The 27,347-nt window shown below is 49.9% G+C and overlaps 1 protein-coding gene across 1 annotated transcript in view; it reads left to right on the top strand.

Annotated features, from left to right (window-relative positions):
• Window positions 1-16,703, top strand: part of rab11fip4a (RAB11 family interacting protein 4 (class II) a) — a 151,049-nt gene extending 134,346 nt beyond the window's left edge. The window contains exons 9-11 of the mRNA XM_038777895.1: window positions 4,502-4,774; window positions 8,261-8,404; window positions 13,313-16,703. Coding sequence (XP_038633823.1) covers window positions 4,502-4,774; window positions 8,261-8,404; window positions 13,313-13,429 — 534 coding nt within the window. The 3' untranslated portion in view covers window positions 13,430-16,703. The remainder of the gene's footprint in view (window positions 1-4,501; window positions 4,775-8,260; window positions 8,405-13,312) is intronic.
• Window positions 16,704-27,347: the final 10,644 nt, after the last annotated feature.

The following is a 27,347-nucleotide window of genomic DNA, read 5'->3' as shown; positions in this document are numbered from 1 at the left end:
CCAGAACATACTCTGTTCTCGATGTGATTAATGGAGCACCCCAGAGGTTTCTGGGTTGCAGAACGGCAGCTCCATTTTAATTCAGTACTGCTTACACCTTCTCTCAGCTCAGGCTGCCTCCAGTCCTGTTTAGACATCGAGAGGAGCCAGAATTTAGTTTGAAACACGCTCTGTCCTCGGCCAGGTCAGTGAAATTTCACCTCTGATCAAAAGGCAGTCTCCAGTCAGAACTGTGAAAGCCTGCATCTGTTGGAAGACCGAGGAAGGCCACAATGCTGGTAGATCTCGCTGGATCTCCAGAGGTCTGGAAAGAGCCTTTTACGTTCTCTTCACTACACTACTTACGATACACTACAGTGTATCTTGATCTGTACAAAGAGCCGAGGCAGTGTGGACGGAGAACTCTCATCCAATTCTCATGGTGAGAACTTCAGATTGACTCAGTGAAGCTGATGGTCCATCTGGTGGACGCAGGGTAGAATTGCACAGACAGATGGGAATCTTCTCTGTGAAAGCCTAGGGTCAGAGGAAGGTAACTCTCCAAGGATGCCTTTCAGCGTGTGGGTTCTAGTTGGAGACAAACATTAGACGATCCAAATCAACCGACGATTTCAACACTTTGCATCCTTGGCAGATCACCGACTACAAAGACTACAACCTCAGCAAGCAAAGATTTCACCTCAGTCCTTTTAGTCCTGTTATTTTTGAACCTTTCCAGCCGACCCACTGTGTGTCTGTCTTGTATGTGTCTGGATGGAGGGTGGGCCGGGGTTTGGGGAATAGTTTAGATGAGTAGACCATTGTTCTATTATTTCCATTACATGTTTATCTCGTTTCTTATTATAAATAAACATTTTTTTAAATGTTTTTACTTACAACTCAGTTGCCTGTGAGTCATTGGAGCAGCCGAGGGTCAAAGATCTCAGGAAAATACACAAATTATTGGTTAATTCACTTTTGTTGTGACTCCGGGGTACGTGGGGCTGGAATTGACCGTTCACTCGCCCCAGGGGGGCGTAACTGGGGTATGAACTCCCCTGCTAGAGGCGTGGGATCTCTATTAATCTCTCTATAAAAGGTCAGCAAGTAAGGCACCAGCCAGAACCGGAACCCGGTAGGGATCTACCAGTCTGTAAATAAAACTACATTTCTTTATTAAAGGCTGTCTGAGAGAAGACGGAGTACGCAGCATCAATGGGTATTTGTCTGAGTGACAGAGTGTGGCCAGTGGAATCTTGCAGGGTCTGTGCTGGGGCCTCAACTTCTAACAATTTATATCAATGAGTTGGATGAAGGGAGCAAAGGCATGGTAGCTAAATTTGCAGCTGACACGCAGATGGGTAGGAAATTACACAGGGAGATTCCAGACTGATATAAATAGGTTGAGGGAGTGGGAAGAAATCGGGGAGATGGGAAAGTGTGAATGATGTTCACTTTGGCAGGAAGAATAATGAAGCAGAGTGTTAAATGGTGAGTGACTGCATGATGCTGAGGTACAGAGGGATCTGGGTGTTCTAGTGCATTAGTCACAAAGCATTTGTATGCAGGAGCAGCAAGTAATTATGAAGATTAATGGAATGCTATCCTTTATTACAAGAGGAATTGAACATAAAAGTATGAATGTTATCCTTCAGTTGTACAAGGTATTGGTGAGGCTACAAACACTGGCTGCAGTTTTGGTTTCCTCGTTCAAGGAAGGATAGAATTAGCAGAAGTCAGCAATTCAGCCCCTCGAGCCTGCTCTGCCATTCAGCCCTTCGAGCCTGCTCCGCCATTCAGCCCTTCGAGCCTGCTGCCCCATTCAGCCCCTCGAGCATGCTCCGCCATTCAGCTCCTCGAGCCTGCTCTGCCATTCAGCCCTTCGAGCCTGCTCCACCATTCAACCCCTCGAGCCTGCTCCGCCATTCAGCCCCTCGGGCCTGCTGCCCCATTCAGCCTCTCGAGCCTGCTCCGCCATTCAGCCCCTCGAGCCTGCTGCCCCATTCTGCCCCTCGAGCCTGCTCTGCCATTCAGCCCCTCGAGCCTGCTCTGCCATTCAGCCCCTCGAACCTGCTCCACCATTCAATCAGATCATAGCTGATCTCTTCCTGGTCTCAAATCCACCTCTCTACTTGTTCCCTATATCCCTTTAACCCATTTCTAAATCAGAAATATATCTATCTCCCTCTTGAAACCATTTAATGACTCTGATTCCCCCGCACTATGGGGCAGCGAGTTCCACAAATTCACCACCCTCTGCGAGAAGTAGTTCCTCCTCATCTCAGTTCTAAATCTCCCGCCTCTCAACGTATATCCATGGCCTCTGGTTCTAGATTGCCCCACAGGAGGAACATTTGGTTTAAGTTTACTTTATCGAGGTGACACAGTGGTTAGCACTGCTGCCTCATGGCGCCGAGGTCCCAGGTTCAATCCCGGCTCTGGGTCACTGTCCGTGTGGAGTTTGCACATTCTCCCCGTGTCTGCGTGGGTTTTGCCCCCACAACCCAAAGATGTGCAGGGTAGGTGGATTGGCTGCGCTAAATTGCCCATTAATAGGAAAAATGAATTGGGTACTCTAAATATATTAGAAAAAAGTTTACATTATCAAACCCATTTAGTACTTTACACACCTCCAATGCGTAAATGAATAGGGAGGAAATAGAGGGCTACGGACCCGAGTAAGGGCAGAAGGTTGTTTTTAGACGGGCAGCATGGTTGGCACAGGCTTGGAGGGCCGAAGGGCCTGTTCCTGTGCTGTACATTTCTCTGTTCTGTGATCAGATCCCCTCTCATTCTTCTAAACTCCAGCGAGTATCGGCCCAAACTGTTTAATCTCTCCCCAAACGTCAACACTTTCATCCCTGGTGAACCTCCTCTGAACTGCCTCCAACGCCACCACATCCTTCCTCAAATAAGGAGACCAAAACTGGACACAATACTCCAGATGTGGTCTCACTAACACCCTATACAATTGCAACAGCACTTCTTTACCTTTATACTCCAGTCCTTTTGCAATAAACGCTAACATTCCATTTGCCTTTTTAATAACGTGCTGTACCTGCAAAGCGACTTTCTGTGATTCATAAACAAAGACACCCAGATCCCTCTGCCCCGACCCCTCTGCCCGGATCCCTCTGCCCAGATCCCTCTGCCCAGATCCCTCTGCCCAGATCCCTCTGCCCGGATCCCTCTGCCCAGATCCCTGGGCCCCGACCCCTCTGCCCAGATCCCTCTGCCCGGATCCCTCTGCCCAGATCCCTCTGCCCAGATCCCTCTGCCCCGACCCCTCTGCCCGGATCCCTCTGCCCGGATCCCTCTGCCCAGATCCCTCTGCCCGGATCCCTCTGCCCGGATCCCTCTGCCCATATCCCTCTGCCCAGATCCCTCTGCCCAGATCCCTCTGCCCAGATCCCTCTGTCCAGATCCCTCTGCACAGATCCCTCTGCCAAGATCCCTCTGCCCAGATCCCTCTGCCCAGACCCCTCTGCCCAGATCCCTCTGCCCAGATCCCTCTGTCCAGATCCCTCTGCCCAGATCCCTCTGCCCAGATCCCTCTGCCCAGATCCCTCTGCCCAGATCCCTCTGCCCGGATCCCTCTGCCCGGATCCCTCTGCCCGGATCCCTCTGCCCAGATCCCTCTGCCCAGATCCCTCTGCCCAGATCCCTGGGCCCAGATCCCTCTGCCCAGATCCCTCTGCCCAGATCCCTCTGCCCAGATCCCTCTGCCCAGATCCCTCTGTCCAGATCCCTCTGCCCAGATCCCTCTGCCCAGATCCCTCTGCCCGGATCCCTCTGCCCGGATCCCTCTGCCCAGATCCCTCTGCCCAGATCCCTCTGCCCAGATTCCTCTGCCCAGATCCCTCTGCCCGGATCCCTCTGCCCGGATCCCTCTGCCCGGATCCCTCTGCCCAGATCCCTCTGCCCAGATCCCTCTGCCCAGATCCCTCTGCCCAGATCCCTCTGCCCGGATCCCTCTGCCCGGATCCCTCTGCCCAGATCCCTCTGCCCAGATCCCTCTGCCCAGATCCCTCTGTCCCGACACATTTTGAATCTGTTTTCCATTTAGATAATAATTTTCCTGATTATTTTATCAGCCAAAATGGGTAACCTCACACTTATCCACATTAAACTCCATTTGCCAAATTTTGTACCAATCTCCTAGCCTATCTGTATCCGTCTGTAAACTGTTAATCTCCTTTTCACTGTCTGCTTTCCCACCTATTTCAGTATCATCCACAAGCTTTGCTCTGTTACTCTGTCCCGGCTTGCAGATCATTTATACAGATTGTAAACAGTTGAGGTCCGAGGGTTGAGGTCCGAGGGTTGAGGTCCGAGGGTTGAGGTCCGAGGGTTGAGGTCCGAGGGTTGAGGTCCGAGGGTTGAGGTCCGAGGGTTGAGGTCCGAGGGTTGAGGTCCGAGGGTTGAGGTCCGAGGGTTGAGGTCCGAAGGTTGAGGTCCGAGGGTTGAGGTCCGAGGGTTGAGGTTCGAGGACTGACCCCTGCGGCACCCTCGCTAGTTATAGTTGACCAGCAGAGAAGTGCCCAATAATAACGAGAACTCGGATTTACTCTTTTTCACTGTGTCTGTCATATTGAGCAGATTGCCGGTGCTCACAGTATCTGTGTCTGCCCTTCAGCTGATCGAAGATCTCCGGAAAGAACTGGAATATTTACAGATATTTCAGCTGGATTCTGAGAGAGGCGTGTGGAGCCGGAACCCAGCGTCCAATGCGATTGAACTCAGCTTCCGCAGTAAGGAGATGGAATTGGAATATGAAGCCAAGCGTTTGAAACAGGTAAATCAGGTTGGATATCCTACTCTGATATTGCACCCATTGATACGATATTTATTCACCATCAGACCTGCCCAAGATCTGACTGATCGTCCAGATAGTTATACAATACCCCAGGCACGACTGAGAGTTAGTGTCGGCAGAGACATCTTGCCCAGTGACATCAGGTTGAACCATGTTGGGAGTAGTTGTGACGCCCCCACAGGTGAATATCTGTTGCTCCTGGCAAGTGCCTCTGAAAGTGTTCAGGGGAAGTTACGTGAAATCACAGTTCACGGGAAATACTCTTGGGTTTATATTGAAGCTGAATTTATTGCTTCCGATTCTCAGGTCAGCTTTTATTTTATTCATTGTTGAATTTAAATCGAGAATCTCGTAAAAGAATCTCAGGCGGGGTTCTCCGCTGCGTTTTGTGCGCGATGCCTTCTCACCGACAGCGGAACCCTACATTTAGGCAGCCGGCCAATGAAATTTCACATTGTGCCCATCACCAAGATGTCAGGATACCTGCTGCTGACAGAGAATCCCGCTGACAGAGAATCCCGCTGACAGACAATCCCGCTGACAGAGAATCCCGCTGACAGAGAATCCCGCTGACAGACAATCCCGCTGACAGAGAATCCCGCTGACAGAGAATCCCGCTGACAGAGAATCCCGCTGACAGACAATCCCGCTGACAGAGAATCCCGCTGACAGAGAATCCCGCTGACAGAGAATCCCGCTGACAGGGAATCCCGCTGACAGACAATCCCGCTGACGGAGAAACCCGCTGATAGAGAATCCCGCTGACAGAGAATCCCGCTGACAGAGAATCCCGCCGACGGAGAATCCCGCTGACAGAGAATCCCGCTGACGGAGAATCCCGCTGACAGAGAATCCCGCTGACAGAGAATCCCGCTGACAGAGAATCCCGCTGAGGGAGAATCCCGCTGACGGAGAATCCCGCTGACAGAGAATCCCGCTGACAGTGAATCCCGCTGACGGAGAATCCCGCTGACGGAGAATCCCGCTGACAGGGAATCCCGCTGAGGGAGAATCCCGCTGACAGAGAATCCCGCTGAGGGAGAATCCCGCTGACAGAGAATCCCACTGACAGAGAATCCCGCTGACAGAGAATCCCGCTGACTGAGAATCCCGCTGACGGAGAATCCCGCTGACAGAGAATCCCGCTGACAGAGAATCCCACTGACAGAGAATCCCGCTGACAGAGAATCCCGCTGACAGAGAATCCCACTGACAGAGAATCCCGCTGACAGAGAATCCCACTGACAGAGAATCCCGCTGACAGAGAATCCCGCTGACAGAGAATCCCGCTGACGGAGAATCCCGCTGACGGAGAATCCCGCTGACAGAGAATCCCGCTGACAGGGAATCCCGCTGACGGAGAATCCCGCTGACAGAGAATCCCGCTGATGGAGAATCCCGCTGACGGAGAATCCCACTGACAGAGAATCCCGCTGACGGAGAATCCCGCGGGGGGGGGGAGAATCCCGCTGACGGAGAATCCCGCTGACAGGGAATCCCGCTGACAGAGAATCCCGCTGATGGAGAATCCCGCTGATGGAGAATCCCACTGACGGAGAATCCCACTGACAGGGAATCCCGCTGACAGAGAATCCCGCTGACGGAGAATCCCGCTGACAGAGAATCCCGCTGACAGGGAATCCCGCTGACAGAGAATCCCGCTGATGGAGAATCCCGCTGACAGAGAATCCCACTGACAGAGAATCCCGCTGATGGAGAATCCCGCTGACAGAGAATCCCGTTGCTCAGTTTCCTCAGCACCAGTTCCTGATTGGTGGCTCCGGACTGGATGATTTGGGAAGTTGTGGTGCCGGACACTCCGTTCCTCGATGCTGATTTTGTAATTGGAGATCGGACGGAGAATCCCTGTTTACGATGGAAACAGCCACCTCGAGGAGCACGCCGTTGGGACGGCACATGGACGTTGCCAGAGGGCAATCCCCGATGCTGCCCCCCGATGGGCCGAGTTGCCGCCGGGGCCATACGGGAACCCGGGGTGGCGGGTCAGGTTCGTGCACAGCCGGCGCCATGTTGTATCTGTCACTGCAGATCGTCGCCATACCTATCCGTTTATATCGCAAAGGCCGTGTGTTTGGGTGGCAGTGTGGCACAGTGTTTAGCACTGTTGCTTCACAGCACCAGGGATCCGGGTTCGGTTCCTGGCTGGGTCACTGTCTGTGCGGAGTCTGCACGTTCTCCCCGTGTCTGTGTGGGTTTCCTCCGGGTGCTCCGGTTTCCTCCCACAAGTCCCGAAAGACGTGCTGTTAGGTGAATTGAACATTCTGAATTCTCCCTCAGTGACCCGAACAGGCGCCGGAATGTGGCGACTAGGGGCTTTTCACAGTAACTACATTGCAGTGTTTATGTCGGCCTATTTGTGACAATAATAAAGATTATTATTATTATTTTACGTGGTGCGGCTGTTTGCCCCTCACAGGCCATAGCCCCAAAATCAGGGAATCCAGCCGGTGATATTTCAGGGGGCAGCGCCCTTGTGAGAGAGAGTTTGAGGGCGGACACTTGGGGAGTTAGACCTGGTTCGGGTATAAATATCAGAATGGGTGCTGCCCTGGGCGGGCACAGACCCAGGGCGGGCTGGGTGGGCACAGACCCTGGGTGGGCACAGACCCTGGGTGGGCACTGACCCTGGGTGGGCACTGACCCTGGGTGGGCACCGACCCTGGGCAGACACAGACCCTGGGTGGGCACAGACCCTGGGTGGGCACAGACCCTGGGTGGGCACAGACCCTGGGCGGGCTGGGTGGGCACCGACCCTGGGCAGACACAGACCCAGGGTGGGCACAGACCCTGGGCAGACACAGACCCTGGGTGGGCACAGACCCTGGGTGGGCACCGACCCTGGGTGGGCACCGACCCTGGGTGGGCACAGACCCTGGGCGGGCTGGGTGGGCACAGACCCTGGGTGGGCACAGACCCTGGGCGGGCTGGGTGGGCACAGACCCTGGGTGGGCACAGACCCTGGGTGGGCACAGACCCTGGGCACAGACCCTGGGTGGGCACTGACCCTGGGTGGGCACAGACCCTGGGCACAGACCCTGGGTGGGCACAGACCCTGGGCAGGCACTGACCCTGGGTGGGCACAGACCCTGGGTGGGCACAGACCCTGGGCACAGACCCTGGGTGGGCACAGACCCTGGGCAGGCACTGACCCTGGGCAGGCTGGGTGGGCACAGACCCTGGGCACAGACCCTGGGCACAGACCCTGGGTGGGCACAGACCCTGGGTGGGCACAGACCCTGGGTGGGCACTGACCCTGGGCAGGCTGGGCAGGCACAGACCCTGTACCAGCTCCAATCCACTGGCAGTCAGGGCGTAATGGAAGCAACAGGCCGCAGATCGAAGGGCAGTGGGACTAGGATGTCATCAGTCACACCCCATAGTATGCTGTTGCCATGGTAATTGTCACTAACTCTCCACACTGAACCACTTCTCCTTCTTTATCAGGAGAATTTGAGATTAAAAGAACAAAACGATGATTTAAATGGGCAGATCCTCAGCCTGAGTTTATACGAAGCAAAAAATCTGTTTGCAACTCAAACAAAAGCTCAATCGCTGGCAGCAGAGATCGACACGGCCACACGAGACCAGGTACAGTGAGCATTGACAGAGCAGCTCAAACCCGGGCACTGGGGGTTAAACCCGGGCACTGGGGGGTAAACCCAGGCACTGGGAGTGTTTGATGGGGACAGTGTACCGTGAGATTTACTCTATATCTAGCCCCGTGCTGTACCTGTCCTGGGAGTGTTTGATGGGGACAGTGTAGAGGGAGCTTTACTCTGTATCTAACCCCGTGCTGTACCTGTCCTGGGAGTGTTTGATGGGGACTGTGTAGAGGGAGCTTTACTCTGTATCTAACCCCATGCTGTACCTGTCCTGGGAGTGTTTGATGGGGACAGTGTAGAGGGAGCTTTACTCTGTATCTAACCCCGTGCTGTACCTGTCCTGGGACTGTTTGACGGGGACAGTGTAGAGGGAGCTTTACTCTGTATTGAACCCTATGTTGTACCTGTCCTGGGAGTGTTTGATGGGGACAGTGTAGAATGAGCTTTACTCTGTATCTAACCCCAGTGCTGTACCTGTCGTGGGAGTGTTTGATGGGGACAGTGTACAGAGAGCTTTATTCTGTATCTAACCCCATGCTGTACCTGTCCTGGGAGTGTTTGATGGGGACAGTGCAGAGGGAGCTTTACTCTGTATCTAACCCCGTGCTGTACCTGTCCTGGGAGTGTTTGATGGGGACAGTGCAGAGGGAGCTTTACTCTGTATCTAACCCCGTGCTGTACCTGTCCTGGGAGTGTTTGATGGGGACAGTGTAGAGGGAGCTTTACTCTGTATCTAACCCCATGCTGTACCTGTCCTGGGAGTGTTTGATGGGGACAGTGTAGAGGGAGCTTTACTCTGTATCTAACCCCGTGCTGTACCTGTCCTGGGAGTGTTTGATGAGGACAGTGTAGAGGGAGCTTTACTCTGTATCTAACCCCGTGCTGTACCTGTCCTGGGAGTGTTTGATGGGGACAGTGCAGAGGGAGCTTTACTCTGTATCTAACCCCGTGCTGTACCTGTCCTGGGAGTGTTTGATGGGGACAGATAGAGGGAGCTTTACTCTGTATCTAACCCCATGCTGTACCTGTCCTGGGAGTGTTTGATGGGGACAGTGTAGAGGGAGCTTTACTCTGTATCTAACCCCGTGCTGTACCTGTCCTGGGAGTGTTTGATGAGGACAGTGTAGAGGGAGCTTTACTCTGTATCTAACCCCGTGCTGTACCTGTCCTGGGAGTGTTTAATGGGGACAGTGTAGAGGGAGCTTTACTCTGTATCTAACCCCATGCTGTACCTGTCCTGGGAGTGTTTGATGGGCACAGTGTAGAGGGAGATTTACTCTGTATCTAACCCCGTGCTGTACCTGCCCTGGGAGTGTTTGATGGGGACAGTGTAGAGGGAGCTTTACTCTGTATCTAACCCCGTGCTGCACCTGTCCTGGGAGTGTTTGATGGGGACAGTGTAGAGGGAGCTTTACTCTGTATCTAACCCGGTGCTGTACCTGTCCTGGGAGTGTTTGATGGGGACAGTGTAGAGGGAGCTTTACTCTGTATCTAACCCCGTGCTGTCCCTGTCCTGGGAGTGTTTGATGGGGACAGTGTAGAGGGAGCTTTACTCTGTATCTAACCCCGTGCTGTACCTGTCCTGGGAGTGTTTGATGGGGACAGTGTTGAGGGGCTTTACTCTGTATCTAACCCCGTGCTGTACCTGTCCTGGGAGTGTTTGATGGGGACAGTGTTGAGGGAGCTTTACTCTGTATCTAACCCCGTGCTGTACCTGTCCTGGGAGTGTTTGATGGGGACAGTGTAGGGGGAGCTTTACTCTGTATCTAACCCCGTGCTGTATCTGTGCTGGGAGTGTTTGATGGGGACAGTGTTGAGGGGCTTTACTCTGTATCTAACCCAGTGCTGTACCTGTCCTGGGAATGTTTGATGGGGACAGTGTAGTGGGAGCTTTACTCTGTATCTAACCCCATGCTGTACCTGTCCTGGGAATGTTTGATGGGGACAGTGTAGAGGGAGCTTTACTCTGTATCTAACCCCGTGCTGTACCTGTCCTGGGAGTGTTTGATGGGGACAATGTAGAGGAAGCTTTACTCTGTATCTAACCCCGTGCTGTACCTGTCCTGGGAGTGTTTGATGGGGACAGTGCGGAGGGAGCTTTACTCTGTATCTAACCCCGTGCTGTACCTGTCCTGGGAGTGTTTGATGGGGACAGTGCAGAGCGAGCTTTACTCTGTATCTAACCCCATGCTGTACCTGTCGTGGGAGTGTTTGATGGGGACAGTGTTGAGGGAGCTTTACTCTGTATCTAACCCCGTGCTGTACCTGTCCTGGGAGTGTTTGATGGGGACATTGTAGAGAGAGCTTTACTCTGTATCTAACCCCGTGCTGTACCTGTCCTGAGAGTGTTTGATGGGGACAGTGTTGAGGGAGCTTTACTCTGTATCTAACCCCGTGCTGTACCTGTCCTGGGAGTGTTTGATGGGGACAGTGTAGAGAGAGCTTTACTCTGTATCTAACCCCGTGCTGTACCTGTCCTGGGAGTGTTTGATGGGGACAGTGTAGAGAGATCTTTACTCTGTATCTAACCACGTGCTGTACCTGTCCTGGGAGTGTTTGATGGGGACAGTGTAGATGGAGCTTTACTCTGTATCTAACCCCATGCTGTACCTGTCCTGGGAGTGTTTGATGGGGGACAGTGTAGAGGGAGCTTTACTCTGTATCTAACCCCGTGCTGTACCTGTCCTGGGAATGTTTGATGGGGACAGTGTAGAGGGAGCTTTACTCTGTATCTAACCCCGTGCTGTACCTGTCCTGGGAGTGTTTGATGGGGACAATGTAGAGGAAGCTTTACTCTGTATCTAACCCCGTGCTGTACCTGTCCTGGGAGTGTTTGATGGGGACAGTGTTGAGGGGCTTTACTCTGTATCTAACCCCGTGCTGTACCTGTCCTGGGAGTGTTTGATGGGGACAGTGTTGAGGGAGCTTTACTCTGTATCTAACCCCGTGCTGTACCTGTCCTGGGAGTGTTTGATGGGGACAGTGTAGGGGGAGCTTTACTCTGTATCTAACCCCGTGCTGTATCTGTGCTGGGAGTGTTTGATGGGGACAGTGTTGAGGGGCTTTACTCTGTATCTAACCCAGTGCTGTACCTGTCCTGGGAATGTTTGATGGGGACAGTGTAGTGGGAGCTTTACTCTGTATCTAACCCCATGCTGTACCTGTCCTGGAAATGTTTGATGGGGACAGTGTAGAGGGAGCTTTACTCTGTATCTAACCCCGTGCTGTACCTGTCCTGGGAGTGTTGATGGGGACAATGTAGAGGAAGCTTTACTCTGTATCTAACCCCGTGCTGTACCTGTCCTGGGAGTGTATGATGGGGACAGAGCGGAGGGAGCTTTACTCTGTATCTAACCCCGTGCTGTACCTGTCCTGGGAGTGTTTGATGGGGACAGTGCAGAGCGAGCTTTACTCTGTATCTAACCCCATGCTGTACCTGTCGTGGGAGTGTTTGATGGGGACAGTGTTGAGGGAGCTTTACTCTGTATCTAACCCCATGCTGTACCTGTCCTGGGAGTGTTTGATGGGGACATTGTAGAGAGAGCTTTACTCTGTATCTAACCCCGTGCTGTACCTGTCCTGAGAGTGTTTGATGGGGACAGTGTTGAGGGAGCTTTACTCTGTATCTAACCCCGTGCTGTACCTGTCCTGGGAGTGTTTGACGGGGACAGTGTAGAGAGAGCTTTACTCTGTATCTAACCCCATGCTGTACCTGTCCTGGGAGTGTTTGATGGGGACAGTGTAGAGAGATCTTTACTCTGTATCTAACCACGTGCTGTACCTGTCCTGGGAGTGTTTGATGGGGACAGTGTAGATGGAGCTTTACTCTGTATCTAACCCCATGCTGTACCTGTCCTGGGAGTGTTTGATGGGGGACAGTGTAGAGGGAGCTTTACTCTGTATCTAACCCCGTGCTGTACCTGTCCTGGGAATGTTTGATGGGGACAGTGTAGAGGGAGCTTTACTCTGTATCTAACCCCGTGCTGTACCTGTCCTGGGAGTGTTTGATGGGGACAATGTAGAGGAAGCTTTACTCTGTATCTAACCCCGTGCTGTACCTGTCCTGGGAGTGTTTGATGGGGACAGTGCGGAGGGAGCTTTACTCTGTATCTAACCCCGTGCTGTACCTGTCCTGGGAGTGTTTGATGGGGACAGTGCAGAGCGAGCTTTACTCTGTATCTAACCCCATGCTGTACCTGTCGTGGGAGTGTTTGATGGGGACAGTGTTGAGGGAGCTTTACTCTGTATCTAACCCCATGCTGTACCTGTCCTGGGAGTGTTTGATGGGGACATTGTAGAGAGAGCTTTACTCTGTATCTAACCCCGTGCTGTACCTGTCCTGAGAGTGTTTGATGGGGACAGTGTAGAGGGAGCTTTACTCTGTATCTAACCCCGTGCTGTACCTGTCCTGGGAGTGTTTGATGGGGACAGTGTAGAGAGAGCTTTACTCTGTATCTAACCCCGTGCTGTACCTGTCCTGGGAGTGTTTGATGGGGACAGTATAGAGAGATCTTTACTCTGTATCTAACCACGTGCTGTACCTGTCCTGGGAGTGTTTGATGGGGACAGTGTAGATGGAGCTTTACTCTGTATCTAACCCCATGCTGTACCTGTCCTGGGAGTGTTTGATGGGGGACAGTGTAGAGGGAGCTTTACTCTGTATCTAACCCCGTGCTGTACCTGTCCTGGGAGTGTTTGATGGGGACAGTGTAGAGGGAACTTTACTCTGTATCTAACCCCGTGCTGTACCTGCCCTGGGAGTGTTTGATGGGGACAGTGTAGAGGGAGCTTTACTCTGTATCTAACCCCGTGCTGTACCTGCCCTGGGAGTGTTTGATGGGGACAGTGTAGAGGGAGCTTTACTCTGTATCTAATTCTTTGCTTTCTTTTGTAGCTGATGGAAGCTCTTCAGGAGCAGGAGGAGATTAATCTGCGACTGAGACAATACATGGATAAGATAATCTTGGCCATTCTGGATCACAACCCCTCCATCTTGGAAATCAAAAAATAAAGTGAGGGAGATAAACTTTGTGATGGATGGATCGCTTGGGCATTTCTCGGCAGTTAGACGGAGGATGGTGGACAATCTCTTGATGTCTTCTCATTAATGTTCATTACCTGGTTACATGTGAATTTAAACTAATATCCGCTGTGATTTGGGATCTATCTCTGCACTTTTGATCTTGTGACAAAATGAGTTTGAGTGGAGACACTGACATCTTTTACTTGTGATTATCTGCACAAGTCATTGATTTCTGAGAATCATTGGGAGCACAGGTAAACTGCAGGAAGAGGGAGGGTCAGCTCTTCCAGGTGATAATCTCCCAACACAGAGTGTCCATCGTGGAGCCACTGCTTCGATCAATAACGTTTCAAATAGCAAATTATTAAATATAACACTGGGTTAGTGGGGACAGAGGGGGATGTGCAGGGACCTCTTTATCGCCTCATGTGGAATATGGAAGCAGGTTATAGCCAATTGGAAGCAAGTGGTGCCAATGTCATTTCAAAGCTTTCAGGAAAACAACTTCAAAACCTTCAAAACATTTTTGTTCTGCATGAAATTTAGTCAGAAAAAGGAAAGTATTTTTCTTAATCGTTGTTTGAAAACTTTCAGAGTTCTGCGATCTGCACTAGTGAAGTTATTGCCTTTTCAAGCTGATCACCCAGTACCAGCTCTAAATAGAAACTGGTCCAGGGGGGAAATTCTCAGACAAATAGGTTCTGATTCCAGTACTAGGATTGAGCACAAACCTGCTCCAGACAGCCCACAGACACTCTCTGAAAGAGTGAAGCAATTCTATATAGTAACAGTCATTGAAACACCCTGTCTCAAACGAGACTGCCAACCCACTATAGATAATCACTGCCAACACAGACTGCACCCAATAGGGGGCAGACAGTCCCCATCTAGGACATTGTACTTGACAGATCCCAGACAGCTCCAGATATTCTTGCATCATTCAAGACTTAAAGATTCCCAAATGGGTTTCAGGTAGTCACAGTCATTTCATAGAAATCTTGGAGATTCCCAAATCCCAAGTACATCAAATAGCAGCTGAGGGGGAGTTTTATCAGAACAGACAAAGAGCGCGCTTCCAGGAATGTGCAGAGGGAGAGAGGGTGATATTGTTGGAATGAATAGTGTGGGGTATTGTTGGAATGGATAGAGAATGGAATATTGTTGGAATGGACAGTGTGGGGTATTGTTGGAATGGATAGAGAATGGGATATTGTTGGAATGGACAGTGTGGGGTATTGTTGGGATGGATAGAGAATGGGATATTGTTGGAATGGACAGAGAACGGGAAATTGTTGGAATGGACAGAGAATGGGATATTGTTGGAATGGACAGAGAATGGGAAATTGTTGGAATGGACAGAGAATGATAATGTTGGAATGGACAGAGAGTGGGATATTGTGGGAATGGACAGAGTGGGATATTGTTGGAATGGGAAATTGTTGGAATGGACAGAGAATGGGATATTGTTGGAATGGACAGAGAATGATAATGTTGGAATGGACAGAGAGTGGGATATTGTTGGAATGGACAGAGAATGATAATGTTGGAATGGACAGAGTGGGATATTGTGGGAATGCACAGAGTGGGATATTGTTGGAATGGGAAATTGTTGGAATGGACAGAGAATGGGATATTGTTGGAATGGACAGAGAATGATAATGTTTGAATGACAGAGAGTGGGATATCGTGGGAATGGACAGAGTGGGATATTGTGGGAGTGGACAGTGTGGGGTATTGTGAGAACGGACAGAGAGTGGATATTGTGGGAATGGACAGAGTGGGATATTGTTGGAATGGACAGTGTGGGATATTGTTGGAATGGACAGTGTGGGGTATTGTTAGAATGGATAGAGAATTGGATATTGTGGGAATGGACAGAGTGGGATATTGTGGGAATGGACAGTGTGGGGTATTGTTAGAATGGATAGAGAATTGGATATTGTGGGAATGGACAGAGTGGGATATTGTGGGAATGGACAGAGTGGGATACTGTTGGAATGGTAGTGTGGGATATTGTTGGAATGGTAGTGTGGGATATTGTTGGAATGGACAGAGTGGGGTATTGTTGGAATGGACAGTGTGGGATATTGTGGGAATGGACAGAGTGGGATATTGTGGGAATGGACAGAGTGGGATATTGTTGGAATGAACAGAGAATGATATTGTTGGAATGGACAGTGTAGGATATTGTTGGAATGGACAGAGTGGGATATTGTGGGAATGGACAGAGTGGGGTATTGTGGGAATGGACAGAGAATGGGATATTGTTGGAATGGACAGAGTGGGATATTGTTGGAATGAACAGAGAGTGGGATATTGTGGGAATGGACAGTGTGGGGTATTGTGGGAATGGACAGAGTGGGATATTGTGGGAATGGACAGAGAGTGGGATATTGTGGGAATGGACAGAGAATGATATTGTTGGAATGGATAGTGTGGGATATTGTGGGAATGGACAGAGAGTGGGATATTGTGGGAATGGACAGAGAGTGGGATATTGTGGGAATGGACAGTGTGGGATATTGTGGGAATGGACAGAGTGGGATATTGTTGGAATGGACAGTGTGGGATATTGTGGGAATGGACATAGTGGGGTATTGTGGGAATGGACAGAGAGTGGGATATTGTGGGAATGGACAGAGTGGGATATTGTGGGAATGGACAGAGTGGGGTATTGTGGGAATGGACAGAGAGTGGGATATTGTTGGAATGGACAGAGTGGGATATTGTTGGAATGAACAGAGAGTGGGATATTGTGGGAATGGACAGTGTGGGGTATTGTGGGAATGGACAGAGTGGGATATTGTGGGAATGGACAGAGAGTGGGATATTGTGGGAATGGACAGAGAATGATATTGTTGGAATGGATAGTGTGGGATATTGTGGGAATGGACAGAGAATGATATTGTTGGAATGGATAGTGTGGGATATTGTGGGAATGGACAGAGAGTGGGATATTGTGGGAATGGACAGTGTGGGATATTGTGGGAATGGACAGAGTGGGATATTGTTGGAATGGACAGTGTGGGATATTGTGGGAATGGACATAGTGGGATATTGTGGGAATGGACAGTGTGGGATATTGTGGGAATGGACAGTGTGGGATATTGTGGGAATGGACATAGTGGGGTATTGTGGGAATGGACAGAGTGGGATATTGTGGGAATGGACAGTGTGGGGTATTGTGGGAATGGACAGAGAGTGGGATATTGTGGGAATGGACAGAGAGTGGGATATTGTGGGAATACAGAGTGGGATATTGTGGGAATGGACAGTGTGGGGTATTGTGGGAATGGACAGAGTGGGATATTGTGGGAATGGACAGAGAGTGGATATTGTGGGAATGGACAGAGAGTGGGATATTGTGGGAATGGACAGTGTGGGATATTGTTGGAATGGACAGAGTGGGATATTGTGGGAATGGACAGGTTGGGATATTGTGGGAATGGACAGAGTGGGATATTGTTGGAATGGACAGTGTGGGATATTGTGGGAATGGACAGAGTGGGATATTGTTGGAATGGACAGAGAGTGGGATATTGTTGGAATGGACAGAGTGGGATATTGTTGGAATGGACAGTGTGGGATATTGTGGGAATGGACAGAGTGGGATATTGTTGGAATGGACAGTGTGGGATATTGTGGGAATGGACAGAGTGGGATATTGTTGGAATGGACAGAGTGGGATATTGTGGGAATGGACAGAGTGGGATATTGTTGGAATGGACAGAGTGGGATATTGTGAGAATGGACAGAGTGGGATATTGTTGGAATGGACAGAGTGGGATATTGTGAGAATGGACAGAGTGGGGTATTGTGGGAATGGACAGAGAGTGGGATATTGTGGGAATGGACAGAGTGGGATATTGTGGGAATGGACAGTGTGGGGTATTGTGGGAATGGACAGAGAGTGGGATATTGTTGGAATGGACAGAGTGGGATATTGTTGGAATGGACAGTGTGGGATATTGCGGGAATGGACAGAGTGGGATATTGTGGGAATGGACAGAGAGTGGGATATTGTTGGAATGGACAGAGTGGGATATTGTGGGAAAGGACAGTGTGGGATATTGTTGGAATGGACATAGTGGGATATTGTGGGAATGGACACAGTGGGATATTGTGGGAATGGACAGTGTGGGATATTGTGGGAATGGACAGAGTGGGATATTGTTGGAATGGACAGAGTGGGATATTGTGGGAATGGACACAGTGGGATATTGTTGGGATGGACAGAGTGGGATATTGTTGGAATGGACAGAGTGGGATATTGTGGGAATGGACACAGTGGGATATTGTTGGAATGGACAGAGTGGGATATTGTTGGAATGGACACAGTGGGATATTGTGGGAATGGACACAGTGGGATATTGTTGGGATGGACAGAGTGGGATATTGTTGGAATGGACAGAGTGGGATATTGTGGGAATGGACACAGTGGGATATTGTTGGAATGGACAGAGTGAGATATTGTTGGAATGGACAGAGAGTGGGATATTGTTGGAATGGACAGAGTGGGATATTGTTGGAATGGACAGAGTGGGATATTGTTGGAATGGACAGAGTGGGATATTGTTGGAATGGACAATGTGGGGTATTATTGGAATGTGATATTACTGGAAGATATTTTTATGTTTTAATATCCAGGTTATGCCTTTCCTTTGATTATAGTATTTTAGTATTTAGGGGAAAGGAGAATCTCAGCCAATTACTTAAAAATAATGTGAATTGCTCCTGGCTGTGAGCGTGTGAGTGTGTGTGTGTCTGTGTCTGTGTGTCTGTGTATGTGTGAGCTAGTGTGTGTGTGTCTGTGTGTGTGTGTGTGTAAGCTAGTGTCTGAGTGTGTGTGTGTGTGTGTCTGTGTATGTGTGAGCTAGTGTGTGTGTGTCTGTATGTGTGTGTGTGTAAGCTAGTGTGTGTCTGTGTCTGTGTATGTGTGAGCTGGTGTCTGTGTGTGTGTGTGTCTGTGTATGTGTGAGCTAGTGTGTGTGTGTCTGTGTGTGTGTGTGTCTCTGTATGTGTGAGCTGGTGTCTGTGTGTGTGATGTGTCTGAGCTAGTGAACGATGGATGTGTGTCTGCGTGTTTGTGTGTGTGTGTGTGTGTGAGTATTTGCTAGAATGGGTAGGGAAGGTTTAAACTAAAAAGGCAGAGGAATGGGAACCTATTTAAGGAGTCAGAGGAGGAGGAAACATGGAAATAAGAAAAGTGATAGGCAGAGAAATCAAGGGCCAGATTCCAATAGGGCCCCAGTTAAAAATATCGGGAGCGAGACAAATAATGTTAACAAGACAAGCTTAAAGGCTTTGTGCCTTAACGCACGGAGCATTCGCAATAACGTGGATGAACTAATCGCACAATAGACATAATGGGGTATGATATAATCGGCATTACGGGGACATGGTTGCAGGGTGACCAGGGAACTGAATGTCCAAGGGTATTCAGTATTTAGGAAGGACAGACTAAAAGGAAAAGGCAGTGGAGTGGCATTGCTGGTTAAAGAGGAAATTAGCACAATAGTGAGCGAGGATATTAGCTCCGACAATGTGGAATCTGTATGGGTAGAGCTGAGAAATACCAAGGGGCAAAAAACATTAGTGAACATCGTATACAGACCCCAAACTGCTGTTGGGCATGAAATTAAACAGGAAATTAGAGACACGTGCGATAAAGGAACATCTGTAATTATGGGTGACTTTAATCTGCATATAGATTGGGCAAATCAAATTAGTCACAATACTGTAGAGGAGGAATTCCTGGAGTGTATGCGGGATGGTTTTCTGGACCAATATGTTGAGGAACCAACTGGAAAACAGGCCATCCTAGACTGGATATGAGAGGCATGGATAGAGTGGATGGGCAGGCACTCTTTCCCAGGGTGGAGGGGTCAGTCACTCGGGGGCATAGGTTTAACGTCCGTGGGGCAAGGTTTAGAGGAGACGTGTGAGGCAGGTTATTTACACAGAGGGTGGTGAGTGCCTGGAACACGTTGCCAGGGGAGGTTGTGGAAGCAGATACATTAACGGCGTTCAAAAGGCATCTTGACAAACACATGGATAGGATGGGTATAGAGGGATACGGCACAAGGAAATGCTGAGGGGTTTGGCCAAGAGTGGTATCATGACCGGTACAGGCTTGGAGGGCTGAAGGGCCTGTTCCTGTGCTGTATTGTTCTTTGTTCTTTGATACTGTGGAATGAGAAGGGAACCATTGGAGATCTGGCTGTACGAGACCCCTTGGGGATGAGCGACGATAACATGATGGAATGTTTCATCAAGACGGATTCTGAGAATTGTGTCTTCAATCTTAATAAAGGGAATTACGATGATATGAGGCGTGAGTTGGCTTTGATCGATTGGGGAATGTTACTCAAAGGGATAACAGAGGATAGGCAATAGTAAACATTCAAGGAATGCATGGGGAACAGCAACAATTGTTGCCAAACCATGGCTTACAAGGGAAATTAGGGATAGTATTCAATCCAAGGAAGAAGCAGACAACTTGGCCAAGATAAACAACAGGTCTGAGGATTGGGAGCAGTTTAGAATTCAGCAAAGAAGGACATGGGATTGATTAAGAAGGGAAAATAGAGTACGAGAGTAAGCTTGCAGGGAACATAAAAACTGACTGTAAAGGTTTGGATAGGTACATGAAGAGAAAAAGATTGGTGAAGACAAATCCCTTACAGTCAGAAACAGGAGAAGATATAATAGGGGACAAAGAAATGGCTGAGTAACGAAACGCATACTTTGATTCTGTCTTCACAAATGAGGACACAGATCAGATACCAGAAATATTGGGGAAAGCAGGGGTTAGTAGAGGGAGGAAATGAAGGAGATCGATATTGGGAGAGAAATGGGGCTGGAGAAATTGGGATTGAAGGTTGATAAATCCCCAGTCCTGCGTAAGAGATTAGCGTGTGAAATTAAAGTGCATGGGATTGGGAGAAGTGTATTGAGATGGATAAAAAACTGGTTGGCAGACAGGAAACAATGAGTAGGAATTAACGGGTCTTTTTCAGATTGGCAGGCAGTGACTAGTGGGGTATCACACGGGTGGCACAGTGGTTAGCACTGCTGCCTCACAGCTCCAGGGACCCGGGTTCAATTTCAGCCTTGGGTCACTGTCTGTGCGGAGTCTGCACGTTCACCCCGTGTCTGCGTGGGTTTCCTCCGGGTGCTCCGGTTTCCTCCCACAGTCCATAGATATGCAGGTTAGTTAGGTGGATTGGCCATGCTAAATTGCCCTTAGTGTCAAAAAGGTTAGGAGGGGTTACTGGGTTACAGGGATAGGGTGGAAGTGAGGGCTTAAGTAGGGTGCTCTTCCGAAGGGCCGGTGCAGACTTGATGGGCCGAATAGCCTCCTTCTGCACTGAAAACTCTATGATTCTATAGGTGCTGGGACCCAGCTATTCACAATATATATCAATGATTTAGATGAGGGAACAAAATGTAATATCTCCAAATTTGCAGATGATACAGAGTTGGGTGGGAGGGTGAGCTGTGAGGAGGATGCAGAGATCCTTCAGTGGGATTTGGACAGGCTGAGTGAGTGGGCACATGCATGGCAGATGCAGTATAATGTGGATAAATGTGAGGTTATCCACTTTGGTAGCAAAAATGATAAGGCAGATTATAATCTGAATGGCCATAAATTAGGAGAGGGGAATGTGCAACCCGTACACCAGTCGCTGAAGGTAAGCATGCAGGTACAGCAGGCGGTAAAGAAGACAAATGGTATGTCGGCCTTCACTGTGAGAGGATTCGAGTACAGGAGCAGGGATATCTTGCTGCAGTTATACAGGGCCTTGGTGAGGCCTCACCTGGAATATTGTGAGCAGTTTTAGTCTCCTTATCTGAGGAAGGATGTTCTTGCTCTCGAGGGAGTGCAGTGAAGGTTTACCAGACTGATTCCAGAAAGGGCAGGACTGTCATATGAGGAGAGATTGAATCGGTTAGGATTGTATTCATTGGAGTTCCGAAGAATGAGGGGGGTTCTCTTATAGAAACCTATAAAATTATAACAGGACTGGACAGGGTAGATGCAGGAAAGATGTTCCCGATGGTGGGGGGTGACCAGAACCAGGGGTCAGAGCCTGAGGATACGGGGGAGACCATTTAGGACAGAGATGAGGAGCCCAAAGATGTGCAGATTAGGAGGATTGACAATGATAAATTGCCCTTTGTGTCCAAAACGGTTAGGTGGCATTACTGGTTTAGGGTGGAGACGTGGGACGTTCTTTACAAGGGCCAGTGCAAACTCGATGGGCCGAATGGCCTCCTTCTGCACTGTAAATTCTGTGTCGGCAGGTGGAATTTGTTTCCACAGGGAGTTTTGTGTGTGCATGAGATTGTGAATGAGTTTGTATGTGTGTGCATTAGTTATTGTGTGCGATTGTGTGTGCATGTGTATGCGGGTTAGTGTGCGTGTATGAGTTAGTGTGTAGGTGTGAGTTAGTGTGAGTGTTTGAGTCAGTATGTGTATGTGAATTAGTGTGCATTTGTGTGTGCATGAGGCATGTATTAGTGCATGTGCCTGTGTGTGTGAGAGAGTTAGTGTGTATGTGAATTAATGTGCAATCGCGTGCGTGTGTGTTAGTGTGTGTGTGTGTGTGTGAAAGTTAGTGTGCATGTGTGAGTGCGTGTGTGTGAGTGAGTGTGCCAGTGTATGAGTGTGTGTCAGTGTGTCAGTTTGTTTGTGTGTGTGAGTGCGTGTGTCAGTTTGTGTGTGTATGTGTGACTGTGCGCGCTTCAGAGTGTGTATGTCAGTTTGTGAGTGAGTGTGTGTATGTGTGTGAGCATGTGTGCGAGAGTGTATGTGTGTGTGTGTGCATGTGAGAGTGTGTTAGAGTGTATGTGTGTCAGTGTGTGTGAGTGAGTGTGACTGTGAGTGTGTGTATGTGTGTGTGAGTGAGTGTGTGTGTGAGTGTGTGTGTATGTGAGTTTGTATACGAGTGTGTGAGTGACTGTGTGTATGTGAGTGAGTGTGTGAGTGATGTATGTGTGTGGGTGGGAGTGTGTGTGTGTGAGTGATGTGTGTGGGTGTGTGTGAATGTGTGAGAGCGAGTGTGTGTGTGGGGGGGTGTGTAAGTGTGAGTGTGGGTGTGAGTGTGTGTGTGGCTGTGAGTGAGTGTATATGAGTGTGAGTGATGTATGTGTGTGTGTGAGTAAGAGTGATGTATGTGTGTGGGTGAGTGTGTGTGTGTGTGTAAGTGTGAATGTGTGCGAGTGTGATGTGTGAGTGTGAGTGTGGGTGTAAGTGTGAGTGTTTGTGAGAGTGAGTGTGGGTGTAAGTGTGAGTGTGTGTGTGTGATGTGTGAGTGAGTGTGGGTGTAAGTGTGAGTGTGTGTGAGAGTGTGAGTGAGTGTGAGTGTGTGTGAGAGTGTGAGTGTGTGTGAGAGTGTGAGTGAGTGTGAGTGAGTGTGAGTGTGTGTGGGTGTAAGTGTGAGTGTGTGTGAGAGTGTGAGTGAGTGTGAGTGTGTGTGAGAGTGTGAGTGAGTGTGAGTGTGTGTGAGAGTGTGAGTGAGTGTGAGTGTGTGTGTCCAGCCAGGTTTGCCCTAGCCACACGGACCTGGCCCCATTAATGCTTCCAAACCCACTCACTCTCCCACAGTAGTGAAGGTGGTGGTGAACTTTAACAAGGTGTAAATTGTGTATATAATAGTTTTGAGATTTCTACTCATGTACCACATGTCATTGTCAAAAGCTGCAGCCATTTGTATATTGGGACACGGTTGTATCAGTTTGTCAGTTTGACCTGTGTAGATTCAGGTGGGGGCTTTGTTCCATCACTGGCAGGGGGTGGGGGCTTTGTTCCATCACTGGCAGGGGGTGGGGGCTTTGTTCCATCACTGGCAGGGGGTGGGGGCTTTGTTCCATCACTGGCAGGGGGTGGGGGCTTTGTTCCATCACTGGCAGGGGGTGGGGGCTTTGTTCCATCACTGGCAGGGGGTGGGGGCTTTGTTCCATCACTGGCAGGGGGTGGGGGCTTTGTTCCATCACTGGCAGGGGGTGGGGGCTTTGTTCCATCACTGGCAGGGGGTGGGGGCTTTGTTCCATCACTGGCAGGGGGTGGGGGCTTTGTTCCATCACTGGCAGGGGGTGGGGGCTTTGTTCCATCACTGGCAGGGGGTGGGGGCTTTGTTCCATCACTGGCAGGGGGTGGGGGCTTTGTTCCATCACTGGCAGGGGGTGGGGGCTTTGTTCCATCACTGGCAGGGGGTGGGGGGGGGGGGGGTATTTGAATAGTTTAATCTCAGCACACTAACTCCTCAATAAACTGCTGCTCTGTTGATATTCTCACCATTCTGTGACTAAATTAGACATGTTCTTCACACAGATCCGGATAGACTAAAAAGGGGATTTCTCATTCCTACCAGTTAAACAATTAAATTGTAAAAAGCTTAATCAACAAGGTCTGATTTCTGTATCTTGTACTGTGTCTATCCACGATTCCTGATTGATATGGGCTTTTGGCACATTGAGGCCATGGTTAATAGCTCCAATCTGTAAATAAATCCATTGCTCTGGGCATGATCAAAACCCACATGAATGGCACAGTTTTACTGTCTGAACTTATTCTCCTTCACTGTCCACTCATGGCTCACACACACTGATTCAGCAAGACAATCAACCAGGCAATAGTTATTGTGACGCAGGAAGAGACCCTACAAACCTCCTTTAGGGAAGGGAATCTGCCAACCTTACCTGGTCTGGCCTACATGTGACTCCAGACCCACAGCAATGTGATTTGACTCTGAAATGGCCGCGTGAGACACTCATTTGTGTTCAACGCTACGAAAACATGGGCAGCACGGTAGCATGGTGGTTAGCATAAATGCTTTACAGCTCCAGGGTCCCAGGTTCGATTCCCGGCTGGGTCACTGTCTGTGTGGAGTCTGCACGTCCTCCCCGTGTGTGCGTGGGTTTCCTCCGGGTGCTCCGGTTTCCTCCCACAGTCCAAAGATGTGCGGGTTAGGTGGATTGGCCGTGATAAATTGCCCATAGTGTCCTAAAAAGTAAGGTTAAGGGGGGGTTGTTGGGTTACGGGTATAGGGTGGATACGTGGGTTTGAGTAGGGTGATCATTGCTCGGCACAACATCGTGGGCCGAAGGGCCTGTTCTGTGCTGTACTGTTCTATGAAAACACAAAAAAGGAATGAAATCGACCAAGGCACCGGGAACGACAATGGCGAAGCCAGCCCTGACAACTCTGCAGAGTCCTTCTTACTAACATCTAGGGGTTTGTGGCAAAGCTGGGAGAGCTGACTCACAGACTAGCCAATAACAGCCTGACATAGTCATACTCACAGAATCATACCTTACAGATAATCTCCCAGACACCACTATCGCCTTTCCTGGGTGTCCTGTCTCACCAGCAGGCCAGACCCAGCAGAGGTGGTGGCACAGCGGTATACAGTCGGCAGGGAGGTGCCCTAGGAGTCCCCAACATCGACTCTGGACCCCATGAAGTCTCATAGCTTCGGGTTAAATGTGGGCAAGGAAACCTCCCGCTGATTGCCACATACCGGCCACCATCAGCTGATGAATCAGTTACTCCTCCATGTTGAACACCACTTGGAGGAAGCACTGAGGGTGGCACGGGTGCAGAATATACTCTGGGTGGGGGATGCCAATGTCCATCACTAAGAGTGGCTGGGTAGTACCACCACAGACCGAGCTGGCCGGGTCCTAAAGGACAATAGCTGCTAGACTGGGATTGCAGCAGGTGGTGAGGGAACCAACAAGAGGGAAAAACATACTTGACCCCATCCTCACCAACCTGCCTGCTGCAGATGCCTCTGTCCAATGACAGTCTCGGTCAGAGCGATGGCATGGTGGCACAGTGGTTAGCCCCGGGTCGCTGACCGTGTGGAGTTTGTACATTCTCCCCGTGTCTGTGTGAGTCCCACCCCTACAACCCAAAGATGTGCAGGGTCGGTGGATTGGCCGCGCTAAATTGCCCCTTAATTGGAAAAGCAAATTGAGTACTCTAATTTTTTTTTTAAGTGATGCCCACAGAGTCCTTGTGGAAGCAAAGTCCCGTCTTCACGTTGAGGATATCCTCCATCGTGTTGTGTGGCACTATCACCGTGCTGAATGGGATAGACTTCGAACAGATCTAGCAACTCAAGATCGGGCATCAATGAGGCTTGTGGGCCATCAGCAGCAGCAGAATTGTATTCAACCACAACCTGTAACCTCATGGCCTGGGATGGTTCGCACTATTGATTCACAGCTCCAGGGTCCCAGGTTCGATTCCCGGTTTGGGTCACTGCCTGTGCGGAGTCTGCACGTTCTCCCCGTGTCTGCGTGGGTTTCCCCCGGGTGCTCTGGTTTCCTCCCACAGTCCAAAGATGTGCAGGTTAGGTGTATTGACCATGATAAATTGCCCTTAGTGTCCAAAAAAGGTTGGGTGTGGTTACTGGGTTTTGGGGGTAGGGTGGAAGCATGGGCTTGGGTGGGGTTCTCTTTTCAAGGGCCGGTGGAGACTCGATGGGCTGAATGGCTGCCTTCTGCACTGTACATTCTATGATTCTATATCCCTCACTCTACCATTACCACCAAGCCAGGGGATCAACCCTGGTTCAATGAAGAGGGCAGGAGAGCATGGCAGGAGCGACATCAGACACACTGAAAAATGAGGTGTTAACTTGGTGAAGCTGCAACACAGAGACTGCTTGTCAAACAGCAGAAGCAGCAAGTGATTGACAGAGCCAAGCGATCCCACAGCCAACAGATCTAAGCTCTGCAGTCCTGCCACAGCCAGCCATGAATGGTGTTGGACAATTAAACAACTCACTGGAGGAGGAGGCTCCACAAATATCCCCATCCTCAATGATGGAGGAGCCCAGCACATCTGTACAACAGATAAGGCTGAGGCATTCGCAACAATCTTCAGCCAGAAGTGCCGAGTGGATGATCCATCTCGGTCTCCTCCGGAGGTCCCCAGCATCACAGATGTCAGCCTTCAGCCAATACGATTCACTCCAGGTGATATCAAGAAACGGCTGAAGGCGCTGGACACTGCAAAGGCTCTGGGCCCTGACAATATCCCAGCAATAGTACTGAAGGCTTGTGCTCCAGAACTTGCCGCCCCCCTAGCCAAGCTGTTCCAGTACAGCTACAACACTGGCATCTACCCGGCAATGTGGGAAATTGCCCAGGTCTGTCCTGTACACAAGAAACAGAACAAATCCAACCCAGCCAATTACCGCTCTATCGGTCTACTCAATCGTCAGCAAAGTGATGGAAGGAGTCATCAACAGCGCTAGCAAGCGGCACTTACTCAGCAATAACCAGCTCATGGATGCTCAGTTTGGGTTTCGTTAGGGTCACTCAGCTCCTGACCTCATTACAGCCTTGGTTCAAATATGGATGTGGTGATTGTAACTTAGTAATTCACACTGTATTTACCAATACTATTGTAAGCGCAGTAGCGTTATCTGACCACTAGGGGGAGTAGCTCTGGGAATGCTCAGGAGTTTGTATAGGGCTCCACCCTTGGCTCCGCCCACGACTCCTCCCCCTAGACTGCTGTATAAATAACCGTGTCCAGAGCCAGCCTGCAGTTCATCGAGAGTTCAACGGGTAACAGGCTGGCTCTGTAGTAAGTAGATTAAAACCACTGTTCATATCTAAAAGCACGTGTCTGGTGAATTGATGGTTCCATCAATGGACAAAAGAGCTGAATGCCAGAGGTGAGAGTGACTGCCCTAGACATCAAGGCAGCATTTGATTGAGTATGACATCAAGGAGCACTCACTAAACTGGAGTCAATGGGAATCAGGGGGGAAACTCTCCGCTGGTTGGAGTCATACCCGGCACAAAGGAAGATGGTTTGATTTTATTTGATTTATTGTCACTGTGGTAAACCACTATTATATGTATTATGGTAACTCCAACTGTA

Source organism: Scyliorhinus canicula, chromosome 18 (genome assembly GCF_902713615.1).
Source record: "Scyliorhinus canicula chromosome 18, sScyCan1.1, whole genome shotgun sequence".
Taxonomy (NCBI): domain Eukaryota; kingdom Metazoa; phylum Chordata; class Chondrichthyes; order Carcharhiniformes; family Scyliorhinidae; genus Scyliorhinus; species Scyliorhinus canicula.
The sequence above is the reverse complement of the archived record's forward strand: the minus strand, read 5'-3'. Positions and strand labels throughout refer to the sequence as shown.